This window comes from Elephas maximus, chromosome 2 (genome assembly GCF_024166365.1).
Source record: "Elephas maximus indicus isolate mEleMax1 chromosome 2, mEleMax1 primary haplotype, whole genome shotgun sequence".
Classification (NCBI taxonomy): Eukaryota; Metazoa; Chordata; class Mammalia; order Proboscidea; family Elephantidae; genus Elephas; species Elephas maximus.
In genome coordinates this window covers 156,010,549-156,023,036 of record NC_064820.1, presented here as the reverse complement: position 1 = coordinate 156,023,036, position 12,488 = coordinate 156,010,549, and the positions used below count along the sequence as shown (strand labels likewise).

The 12,488-nt window shown below is 42.4% G+C and overlaps 1 protein-coding gene across 6 annotated transcripts in view; it reads left to right on the top strand.

Annotated features, from left to right (window-relative positions):
- FGF1 (fibroblast growth factor 1) overlaps positions 1-10,890 on the top strand; it is a 123,932-nt gene extending 113,042 nt beyond the window's left edge. For all 6 annotated transcript variants that reach the window (XM_049873953.1, XM_049873951.1, XM_049873952.1 and 3 more), the window contains 2 exons: positions 1,242-1,345; positions 7,344-10,890. In XM_049873953.1, the coding sequence (XP_049729910.1) occupies positions 1,242-1,345; positions 7,344-7,538 (299 nt within the window). In that variant the 3' untranslated portion in view covers positions 7,539-10,890. The remainder of the gene's footprint in view (positions 1-1,241; positions 1,346-7,343) is intronic.
- The last annotated feature ends 1,598 nt before the right edge of the window (positions 10,891-12,488 follow it).

Below are 12,488 nucleotides of genomic sequence, written 5' to 3'. Positions count from 1 at the left end.
TCAGTCCATGTAAATGGAAAGGATGTACCTTGATGTAACTCATGGTCCTTGACCTCAAACTCCAGGTTTCTCAACCTCTGCACTATTGACATTTTGGGCTGGATAATTCTTTGTTGTGGGGCAGACTGCCCTGTGCAGTGTAGGGTGTTTAGCAGCATCCCTGATCTCTACCCACTATATACCATTATCATTTGCCCTTTCCTTCCCTGTTGTGACAACCAAATATATCTCCAGATGTTGCCAAATGTTCCCCTGTGGAATAAAATCACCCCCAGTTGAGACCTACTATTCTCAGCACTTTGTTTCCAGGTAACTGTTTTGTTCTCAGAAGCCAGAGATTTCCCCTCAACCTGTACCCCAAATGGGTTGCTACAGAGGTTGAGGGGTTGATTGAACGTCATTGTGGGCAACTTCTCCGAGTTTCATATTGGCAGCCAATCTTAACTCCCTAGGAATCTCTTCTGTCTGGGAAAATAACAATCTCAGATTACATAAAAAAAAAAAAAAAATCTGTTGGCAAGAATCTCTCCAATGCCTAGAATGCCCAGGCCATAAAAGGACACCCCAAAGCAAGTTCGTAACTAAAGCAGAACATATTAAGGCCAGATGGTTAGTGGCCCACTCTGTAACACCACAAGATGGCCAGGACGATGGAGCCCAGGGAAATGGATGCCATTTCTTCCCATCATTATTTTCCTCTAGGTAACAGAGGGAAGTCCCTGGGTAGTGCCAATGGTTGATGTGCTTGGCTGCTAACCAAAAGTTTAGAGGTTCAAGTCTACCCAAATGTGCCTCGGAACAAAGGCCTGGTTACCTACTTCTGAAAAATCATCCATTGGAAACCCTATGGAGCACAGTTCTTCTCTAATACACATGGGGTCACTGTGAATCGGAGCTGACCCCACAGCAACTAGTTATTTTAACGGAGGAGGAGAAAGGAGCCAGGCAATATGAGAGTGTGTACATTTTGTAACAAACAGGGTAGACAGTGGGTGAGCCTGCCATCATCTACCATCATCTCTCCTCCCTCTTTCAAGAACATCATTCCCAGCAGACAGCTTTCTTTGGAGGGCAAAGAAAAGGGAACTGTATTTCTATGTTTTGATTCATTTGAGGCTCATCCCTGAGGGTTCTGTGAGATGAATGAGCGTAACTTTCCATGGCTAACTGTCCTGGCGGCTGGGCCCTATTGGCAAAAGCCTACTGTTTATTTACTTTTGTTCGTGTTATTTTTATTTCAGTTCAGCTGCAGCTCAGTGCGGAAAGCGTGGGGGAGGTGTATATAAAGGGCACCGAGACTGGCCAGTACTTGGCCATGGACACCGACGGGCTTTTATACGGCTCAGTAAGTATGATGTTGACCTGCTTCCAGACACGGCCAAGGTTTGAGGTCTACAGAAATCTTGTTACATTGAGGGATGCAAACTGCAAAGCAATAATTAGTCTCTGTTTGTTATTCTTTCCAGTAGGACGCAAACATTTTTTTAAAAATTTCCTATGGTCTTCTCTCAAAATACTTAAATGTGTTATTACACACACATGGAAGAAACTTTGATTAAAATTTTAGTAATTCATCACTCATTTGAGAATGCCTAGTTTCACTTTACTCATTCATTCTAGAAATGTTTCTTGAGCACCTACTATGTGGCAGATACTGTGCTAGGGGCTGGAGGTACAATGATGACAATCCAAATCTATCCCTGCCCTCACGCAGCTTACATTTGGGACAAACTCATCTTTTTAATGTGCTCTAGTAAGACGAAGTATCCTCCTTCTTATTCATTTATAGACTAGTGAAATAATACCTGGGTGGTGGTACAATGGTTAAGTACTCGGCTACTAGCCAAAGGACTGGCAGTTTGAACCCACCCAGCAGCTCTGCAGAAGAAAGACCTGGCTATCCATTCCCCTAAAAATTACAACCTAGGAAACCCTATGGGGCAGTTCTACTCTGTCACATGGGGTTGCTCTGAGTTGAGATTGACTCAATGGCACCGAACAAGATACTTTAGATCATTTTGGAACAAGGTGGGATATAATATTTAATTGGATGACTCTGCTACATCTAGAGAAATAGTCCAGGCATTAACGTTTGATGTACACCGTTGGGGGGGGAGCTAAGCAGTTTTTAAAACGTACTCTAGTACCTCTGGGTCACTATAGGTGTGACTTATAAGCTTTGTACGAGAATTACAGAGCCCAGTAGTTTATACGTCATGCATAAAACTTAGAAAACAGCCCCTTAATTCTAGAAGAGTCACCTAAAAGGATGAAAAGTTTAATACCTTAATTCAACAAATGTTTATCAAATACCTCCTGTGTCTAAGTACTGTGTCAGGTACTGAAAGGGACACAAAGATGAATGAGCCACGCCCCTGCCCTTGAGAAGTTGTTGGTCTAATCGTTTATTCAGTAGCTAAACTCCTCTACATCGTCTGCCCCTTCCCTCTCACAGTTAATGCTTCATACAGATTCCACCCAGTATATATTGGTCTTTGTGAGAGATGAATAGAAACAGAGCCTATCTGATTTTGTCCCTATTGGTATCTCTCCTAAAAGATTTAACTGGAAAGGAAGCTGAAGCCAATGGCCCCAGGTTTTGATATTACTTTTGGATTTCAATTATCCCTTTCCTCTGTCCTAACAGTTGGTAATTAAGTCTTGACTGTAATCCATAGCCCAAGCCAAAGTCTTCCTTGCCTTTGATGACGATGTTTACAAAATGGCAGCCAGTAGAGGGATGTGGTCTGGGGGCTCCCTTTAACTTATATCAAATTGTCAAGGACCCAACCAAGGCACAACAATTGGTCTCTAATTCACCTGGAGCAACAGAGGAAGAACGAGAGTCAGGAATAGGAGTAAGATATGGAATGCCTGGCTAATTGCTTCCATGAACAACTTCCTCCTTCACCATGAGACCAGAAGTACTGGATGGTGCCCAGTTACCATTACTGAATATTTTGATCAAAGATTCTATAGAGGAATCCTGATCAAAAGGGGAAAAACACAGAACAGAATTTCAAATTTTCATGAACTCCAGACTTTCTGGAGCCATGGAGGCTGGATAAGCCCCTGAAACTACTGCCCTGAGATAACCTTTAAACCTTAAACCAAAAACATCCCCTGAAGTCTTCTTAAAAACAAATAATAGTTTAGCTTAACTAGTAAAGAATGTCTGCCTTCAGCATTATGCTCTTCTAAGAACTATCTATATGGGATCAAATTGACAACAGCAACTCAAAAGATTAGATAGGAACCTTCGGGGGCAGTGAGTTTATGTTAATGGAGGAGGAACAACTCAGAAAAGAGGGTGAGGATGGTTGCACAACTCAAAGAATGTCATCAGTTTCGCTGAACTGTACATGTAGAAACTGTTGAATTGGTGTTGTGCATATTCTCAACAACAATAAAATAAATAAATTAAAAAAAATTGCCAGGTGACAGTGGCACAGGAAACCCTCTCTGAAGCTGTAAGCTCAGCCAAGATTTGGGTTGTGAATGCAGTTCTCTCACACTGCCAGCTAAGGGCCAGGGGATGGAATCCTCGGAGTGACAGGTGGCCTCTAGCATGATGTTTGTTGAAATACAGTTCAACCAGGACAGCTTGAAGGGGTTTAGAGCTAGGCAGTGACTGCTACATAGGGGGTAGATTTTTTTTTTTTTAAGGTTGTTCTTCCAGCTGGTAATAAAATCAACCAATCAGTCAGTCAATAAATTCGGGCTCGTTGTAATTTAGTCTCATGCTTCTGCCGCTACGGTAAGTTGCTTGTCCACTCTGAGCCTTACCTAAAACGAGGATAGTAGTGGATAACAAAGGGGCCCTGGTGGCATTATGGTTAAGTGCTCATCTGCTGACTGAAAGGTAGGCAGTTTGAACCCACCAGCCACTCGGAGGGAGAAAGATGTGACAGTCTGCTTCCGTACAGATTAGAGGCTTGGAAAGCCTATTGGGCAGTTCTACTCTGCCCTGTAGGGTTGATATAGGGTCGTTATGAGTTGGAACTGATTCAGCGGCATCGAATTTATGGATAGCAACTACCTCATACAGAGCTGGTTGTTGTTAGTTGCTATGGGGTCAGCTCTGACTCACGGTGACTCCCTGTACAACAGAATGAAACATTGCGTGGTCCTGTGCCATTTTCACAATCCTTGGTATATTGGTATTTTTGGTATACAGAGCTTAGGAGGGCTCAGTGAGACAATACACAGAATGCACCCACCCACTGGCACACTGGAGACAAGCACTGGTAGCTATAAGACAAATAATTGGTTTATAAATACCTTGCCCTCACTGCTTCTTACATTATATATTACAGTTTTATGGCTTTTCCCCCCTTTAAATCAAAAGAAAAAAATTTTTTTTTTTTTTTTTTAAATCAGGCTCAATGTTTATTATTCCATTCTCACCTTATAAAATATTGAGGGCTTTGGACTCCAGAACACCCTTCTCCCACCAGAGCTTGGGCTCTCACCGTAATTCACCTGAAATATTCACAGTGATTGTAATATATTATACATAGTAATTTTTGTATATTCACCATTGATAGAGAGAAGCTCTAGAATACCTCACATCTCTGCCTCCTGCTTTTAACCAGTTTTTGGTATTAATCTGTTTAGATTCAATTTTTTTTTGTGTGTGTGTATGGAAAGGATACGTACCTTTAAAAAATAAGTTTGAAAGTCTATATACCAAAATATTAATATATTTATTTCCGGGTGTGGTAGATAGGTGGTTTTATAATGTGTGAAGGTCTTTTGTAGTTTCTAAAATTTCTACCATGGGGTCTATGTAACTTATGTAATCAGGCAAAAAAGCATGCTAAATATAAAAAAGAAAACAATTAAAACAATAGGCATGACTCACTAGTTAATCCTCACGCCTTTAGCTTTGTACCACGGACATAACAAGTACTGACAAATCCTGGCTGAGGGACGGAACAGCCTCCGATGTGGCCTGCTGACTCAGACTGTGACTCAGCCATTTTGTATGTGTCAGCTGCTCTAGAGTATTAGGGACATCAGGTGGGGAACGTGGCCATCCTTACCTTTGTCACAGATCGGGGGTCTGACGCCCACTGAGGGGCATCACAGGGGGAGCGCTCCCATCAGGGGAGTGGGCAACCCACACAGGTCCAAAATTGCCTAGCTCGCCACCCCTGACAGTGTGCATCAAACACTAATGTCTGCACTGTTGCTCTAGACACAGCAGAGTCATCCAATTAAATATTATATTTATACCCATCTGGTTCCAAAACGACCTAACGTGTCTCACCCAGTTGTCATTTCACTAGACTATAAATGAATAAGAAGCAGGATACTTCCTGTTACATGGTTACTTACTGATAAAAACTAAACTTTATTGAGTGCTTTATATTATCTGAAGAATCATATTAAATTCAACATGTAGCTGGTCCTCACCTATGATTTGCAAGGCTCTGTGCTAGACATGGTGGGGGAGCCCAAGCCAACAAGACTCCATCCCTTCCCTCAGTAGAGCTTTACAGTCTAGTGGGACAAGCATGCCCACCAATAATTAGAGAAGAATGAACAATATGATTGGAAACCACCATAAATGTCATCGCCAACCTCTCTGGGTGAAGAGATAATGTAGAGCTAAGGCACCTTGTATCAGGGCACTAGATGGACAACAGTGGCCCCCAGGGCTCAGCAGAGACCTGTTTTTATATTTGAATGAATCCAGACAAAATAAACGTATTCTAAAACCTTGCAAATACAAAGTTCCAATAACTGGGATTCCTCCCACTCTCTAACAGATGCATTACAAGTGAACAAAGTAGTGGTTGGTAGATATTTTTTAAATAACTACACTATTCAAAGGAAACCCTGGTGGCGTAGTGGTTAAGTGCTACGGCTGCTAACCAAAGGGTCGGCAGTTTGAATCCACCAGGCGCTCCTTAGAAACTCTATGGGGCAGTTCTACTCTGTCCTATAGGGTTGCTATGAGTCGGAATCGACTCGACGGCACTGGGTTTTTTTTGGGGGGGGGTTACACTACTCAATATGTTACGGCTGTCTTTCCAGTTTAATAAACACAGTCGTAGGATTCCACCACACACATGTACTGCTGTGCATTTCACCAATCACCTTTTAATGACATTTATGTTATTCCAGGTTTTGTTTTTTTTTTTTGCCATTTTATGCAATGCTTCAAAGACCATCCTCGAAAATACATTTTTATACTTGCTCAAATATCTCCTAAGGGTAAATTCCTATAAGGAAAATTGCCGGCTCAAAGGTGATGCATATTTTAATTTGTGATGCATATTACCAAACTACTCTTAGAAAGTCTGCACCAATTTATCTCACCAACAGTGCATAAAGGTGCCTCTTCCCCACACTCTCATCAATACAAGGGCTTATAAATCATATTAATCATCTTTATTAATTATTCATCTTTGTAGATAGATGTTCTAGCCAACATATAGGTAATTTTGTTTTAATTTTCATTTTTCTTGCTAGTGAGATTGAACATGTTTTCACAGGTTTATTACCCATTTGTAAAATAATGGAAAAAGCTTGCGGTCTTAGTAATGTCATAAATCTGTATTCACACAGCCTTACTATGTCTCTGTCTGTCTACGCACATAAAGAGATGTAGCAAAGGATATTCACCAACTGCTAACAATTGCTTATATCTGAGTGGTGAACTTTGGGGTGGTTTTTCCTTTTCTCTTTATCTTAAGTAACTTTGTGATTTTTGAAAGAACATACTTTCTTTACAAGTAGCAAAAAAAAAAAATGCTATTTTCATTTAAAAACAAAAGCTTCATTTAAGCTCCAGGATCTATTTTATGTTTAGGACAAATTCTGCACAATAGTCCATGTTCATAACAGCACAGAGATAAAACCCTGATGCTGTTAGTGAAAATCATTGGCGTGAAAAAGTAGTCTTTATTTTTTTTAAGTCCAAATGTGAGATGCCACTACTGCATCACAGACTGGTTTTGACTATTTTGAGTGTTTTTCGTGGTCATCCGTATGTGTAAGGCCTCTACAGAGACAAAAGGCCCAGCCCTGCCTGCAAGGTGCTTGTAGTTAAGCAGGAGCCCCCAGCTGGAGACCCCAGAGTCCTGAAAATGGCAAATGGAAAGGGAGCTTACAATAAGAGCTAACACATATTGAAGGCTCATTAGGTGCTGGATGCTAAGTCCTCATTATAACCCTCTGAAGTAGGTTCTATTATTATCCTAATTTTCCAAAGAGGAAACTGAGGCACAGAGAGCCTCAGTAACTAGTCCAAGGTAGCACAGCTAGTAAACCAAGGCGCCCCTTTTAAAACTACTTGCTAACGGCTGTACTCTCTTTTGGTTTTATCATTTTAGCAGACACCAAATGAGGAATGTTTGTTCCTGGAAAGGCTGGAGGAAAACCATTACAACACCTACACATCCAAGAAGCACGCAGAGAAGAATTGGTTCGTTGGTCTCAAGAAGAATGGAAGCTGCAAACGCGGTCCTCGGACTCACTATGGCCAGAAAGCAATCTTGTTTCTCCCCCTGCCAGTCTCCTCTGATTAAAGAAATCTGTTCAGGGTGCTGACCACTCCAGAGGAGTCTCACGGGGTCCTCATCCTACTGACCCCCAGAATGTTCCCTTGACCATTGGCTGCACTAACCCTTGGCCCACAGAGCCTGAATTTGTAAGCAATGTGCTTCTAAACGCCCAGCTCACCATTTTGCAAAGCCCTTTACCCCAGCAGTGTTTGGAACAGAGGGGACCAAATTGCTTCTAAGGGCCAACTGGCTGGCCAGTCTGGGTCTGGGTTTGGATGTCTGGTTGCTTCTGGGCAGGCTGCAAGTTGAGCCTCTCAATGCAAAGGTAGGGCCAAATGAAGTGTGTTAGGGGGTCTGCCAAATGAGTCATTATTAACTGTGTACAATTTTCCTCTACTGAGCTAACCCTGTCTGCTGTTCCCCCAAACATCTGGCCTGACTCCCTTTCATCTTTCCAATACTCCACAAACATTCCCAGACCAGCTCAGTGCTAGCTCAGAGGAGGGCAGTATTCCACAAGTAGGAACAGGGAGGAAGAAAGGATTTAAAATGGGAAGGGGAAATTGGCTTTTGGTGGGCAAGTTAGGAAGATGGGATCTCGATGCGGACTAAATGAAGGCGGGAGGCCCAGCCAGAGGGAAGCAGAGGAAATCCATAGCCTTGGGAGTCATGAAGCCTTCCTTGACTTTCCCCAAGGCTGTTCGGCAGCAGGAAGCGACTGCATGATGTCAGGTGGAGAGGGTGAGAAGTGGGTTTTTGATAAGGGCAGAGATGTCAGATGTTCATACGTTCATGGGTACAGGGAGAGGGTGTGTGAGTGATGAGAAAGGAAAGGAAACATTGGCAGAGAGGGTAAGTTAGCCACTCAAAGAGGATGATTTTAGAAGTGAAAAAGAAAGAAATGACGCCATGGGTCATGCTTGGCCTCGGTGAGCAGGGGCTTTGGGATCCTAGTGCAGCGTTTCCCCAACTCTGGGATCTTGTTTAAATGCAGATCCTGATTCAGTGGGTCTGGGTGGAGTTTTGGCATTTCTAACAAGCTCCCAGATGCTGTTGCTACTGCTGCCCTCCCCCGCCAAACTTTAACTAACCAGTACAAGTGACCATTGAGTGGGATCCAGCTCACGGTAACCCCATGCGTGTCAGAGTAGGACTGTGCTCCATAAGGTTTTCAATGGCTGTGTTTTTGGAAGTATAGCGCCAGGCCTTTCTTCTGAGGTGCTCCTGGGTAGACTCGAACCTCCAACCTTTCAGTTAGCAACTGAGTGTGTTAACTGTTTGCACCACCCAGAGACTTCGTACATTAAGGAGCAAGGTCCTCAAGAATGTTATTCAAATGAAGGTGGCTCAAAACCTTGTCCCTCACCTTGCCTCAGCCTCCCCCTTAAAAATGCACACCTCATACACCTTCCCAAGCACTGCAGGCAGCATCTATAGTAGTTATGTCTGATTAAGGAGCACGGCTTTAAGGCACTCTGGCCTGGTGCCTTCACAACGCCCATTTAAAAGATATACAAAAGCTGACTTCAAAAATGTTAAACTCTCACACACAGCTTTTCCCCAGAGGCCATATTTGTGTTTCAGTTACTTGTATAAATATGCTTTGCACTGCAAGTAAGTCTGACCCAAGGTGGCTAGCAAATTAGAAACACCATTCGTCTTTGACCTATGCTACCGATGCCATGGAAAGCCTTTAATAAGCCATCTAAACTCATTGTGAGCCTGTATGTTTTTATCACATTTACAAATATATAGCCCCACGGTGGCTAAACTGATTAGCATTCAGCCACTGAGAAAGATAATAATAGGATACCATGTATAAGCTACTCAGTTATCTTCTATTTCTACTACATTTTCCTACGAAATGAGATTTTTCTTTGTCTTCCACTGTACTGTTACCAATTTTCCTTTGAAAACGGAGACTCTTAAGCAATGATGTGGTAACTTTGGATAAAAACTGATGGGAGGGTTAGCTCGTGTTTTACAAGGAACTGAAGTAATAATCAGTTGAATAATAATTCCTTCGTAATTGAACTGCCGTATTTAAGGAAGGGAGGAAAACGACAATTTGTGGAAGCTCAAAGTGTTAGTGCAAATTGAGGAACTGATCTGAGTAAGTTAACATTATGGCGAATAATATCATTATGCATTTGAACAGCAAAAATGATTTTACAGCTTTTTTGTTTTTTGTAACTTGGATGAGACGATTTGGTTTTACTTTAGTAAATCTTTGCAGGCGAGTTGGGGGATCACGTAGTACGGCTTAATATCACTTTACTATGAGGATTTGGCCAGAAAAAGGTACCCAGAGAGGAAATCCAAGATATTTATAACGGTCCATAATTTTTATTGTATGAATCAGTTTCAAGTATAACATTGGCCAAGAAAAATTAAATACCATTGCTGACAAGAAAAAAAACGGAAGTCGGTGGTTTCAGAGACCCAGGGCATTGTAGTAGAAAACTACTGTGACCTCGACAACCTTACTCCAGTCATCATTCAATGCATATTTTTTACGAGCCTGCTGTGTGGCAGGCACTGTACTGGGTTCCTTGTCTATCTGGGACCTTGTCTGTCTGGGACCTTTTCTGTCTGGCCTGCTGCTGTATCCTCTCCCAGGGCATTATATTTATGTGGATTTATTTCTTTCAGTCAAGTAAGAAACTTAGACTTTGTAGGTTCCTGCTGAACAAATGGCAAGTACCAGAAACCCAGGTTTTGGAAGAATTAGCAAACCCCAGCCTAAGATAAACTTCTAACAAAGTCTCAGAGGACATGACAAGATAAATCTAACATTTTCAACTACGGAAATGTGTCCGCTTCAGGGGGACTGCTTTCAAATCAGGAAAATAATCTGTCAGCTCCTGTAAGAAAGAAGTGGTGGGCAGTTCCTGACTCCGTTTTGAACATGCTCTAGTTTCTTCACCGCGGAGCCCACCCACTGCTCGCTCTCTTCCTTAATTGAGTCTTGTAGTGAGTCTATCTGTCAGGTACCTCTCGAGTGGGTTAATTTTCAGGCCAACTGTTAGGAGTTACCTGACACTTCATACAAAGTGTTTTTGATTCCTTTCGATGTGGTGGTGGTTCTTTGTGTTTCCTTGGAAGGAATGAAAATTAAAGCCTCCTACGTGCACTTACAGAAGACTGACTGGAGCATAACCTGTTAACGAAGATCAAGGTCCTTGCTTTGTGTTGTGCGTGATGGAGCCCAAGTCCACAGGCTTGCATTGCCTACTGCCTCAACCAACTGTGCCCCCGGGCTGCAAAGCAAGCCTCTGATGATGAAGACGCCTGTCACTTTACATCACTATCTTTTTTTTTTAATATATATATATCATAGTCTGCACCTTACAAATATTAATAAATGGTCCATTAATCGGTGATAATGCTTTGGAGTTTCTGAGCATCTGAGCGTCATCTTTCTACCAGAGGGTTTACCTTACTACCCGAGGGGCCGCTGCTTTGTTTTGTACACGTGTCTTAGCACCACGCAGGAGACTTCAAAGGCTGGCCGGAAAAGCTAAGGTAGAAACACTTGTCATTTTGTTTGAAAACCTAAGGCAATATTGGTGACTTTCTAGGAATCCATTAGGGAAATATATGCAGGAAATTCGTCCTGAAGAACCAGGAATGATAAATAACTCAGTTTATACTTTTTCGCCATATTCTAAGCCATGTGAAATTATGCTACTATTACAGGGCTTATGCTGAGGCAAAGATACTGCGACTGAAAAATATTTTAAGAATTTATTTACAATTTTAAGTCAGCAGCAAGAGGGTGTATCTCTTGCCTCTCAAGAGTCCTGATACGGGGCTGTAGGCTGGCTCATCAGGTTGTCTGGATTATCACACTAAGCAACATCTCCTTTACATACACTTCTGAATCTACGACTGCTCATTCTTCAGAGAGGGTACACCACTTCTTAGCACAGAGTCAGATCTCATACACACTCACTCACACACACATACATTTGCATGTGTGCATGCACACACACGTACTAATATGCACACTCACACATGCACTCATACACACACTCACACGTGCACTCACACTCACACAGTTGCTCACATTCATATGTGCTTATACACACACAAGTGCACTCACACACAGTCACTCACACACAGTCACATGTGCTTATATACACTCACACATGCATTCACAACACACACGCACATATTCACACACTCACACTCATACACGTGGTCACACACACACTCATGCACACGCTTACATCACACGGACATGCACACACACACGTACATACATGCACTCACCCACATGCGCACAGGCCACCTATAGAAACAGTGGGTCAGTGTTTGCTTACTCTAGTAATTACATACCCTTTTTTTTAAAGTTGCTTAAACCAGTGTTTCTGTATTTTTTGGAGCTTGATCCACAGTCAGAAGTACATTACAATCCAGCACACACATGCACATACACACAACTGACATGAAGATATTTTATAAAACTACATGAGATGTGCTCAGATTTTTCTATTATACTCCACTAAAAAACACTGGTCAAAGATCAATCAAGTTGATTTCATAATGCTAACGGGTCACAACTACAGTTTGAAAAACACTGGTTTAAAGCAATGGATCTCCTTCCCAGAGACTGAGAGACCCAATTAGGAACCTGGGTTATGACTTTAGTGTGACACAGTTTGTTCTTGAATAAACAAGACAAAGGGACATCCTGTTACCCAGGAACCATCTGCTCTGATGGCTTGATGAGTTGCGTTAGCCTGGTTTGCCACTAATCGTGCAAAACGAATGGTAACTACGCAGGTGCCACAGATGCCTTCTGCTGCCTCCAGTGCAGGCCTTGGTGGATTCCTGCTCTCAGAAGACCTGGGGACTTTGGCCCCCTCCCCTTTGAAATTCTCATCATTGTGTCTTGAGTTCAGTCCCTCCCTAACTCCCACAGTCTTCACTTTCATTCTTTCCTCCTGCCCCCCAAATTCCTATTTCATA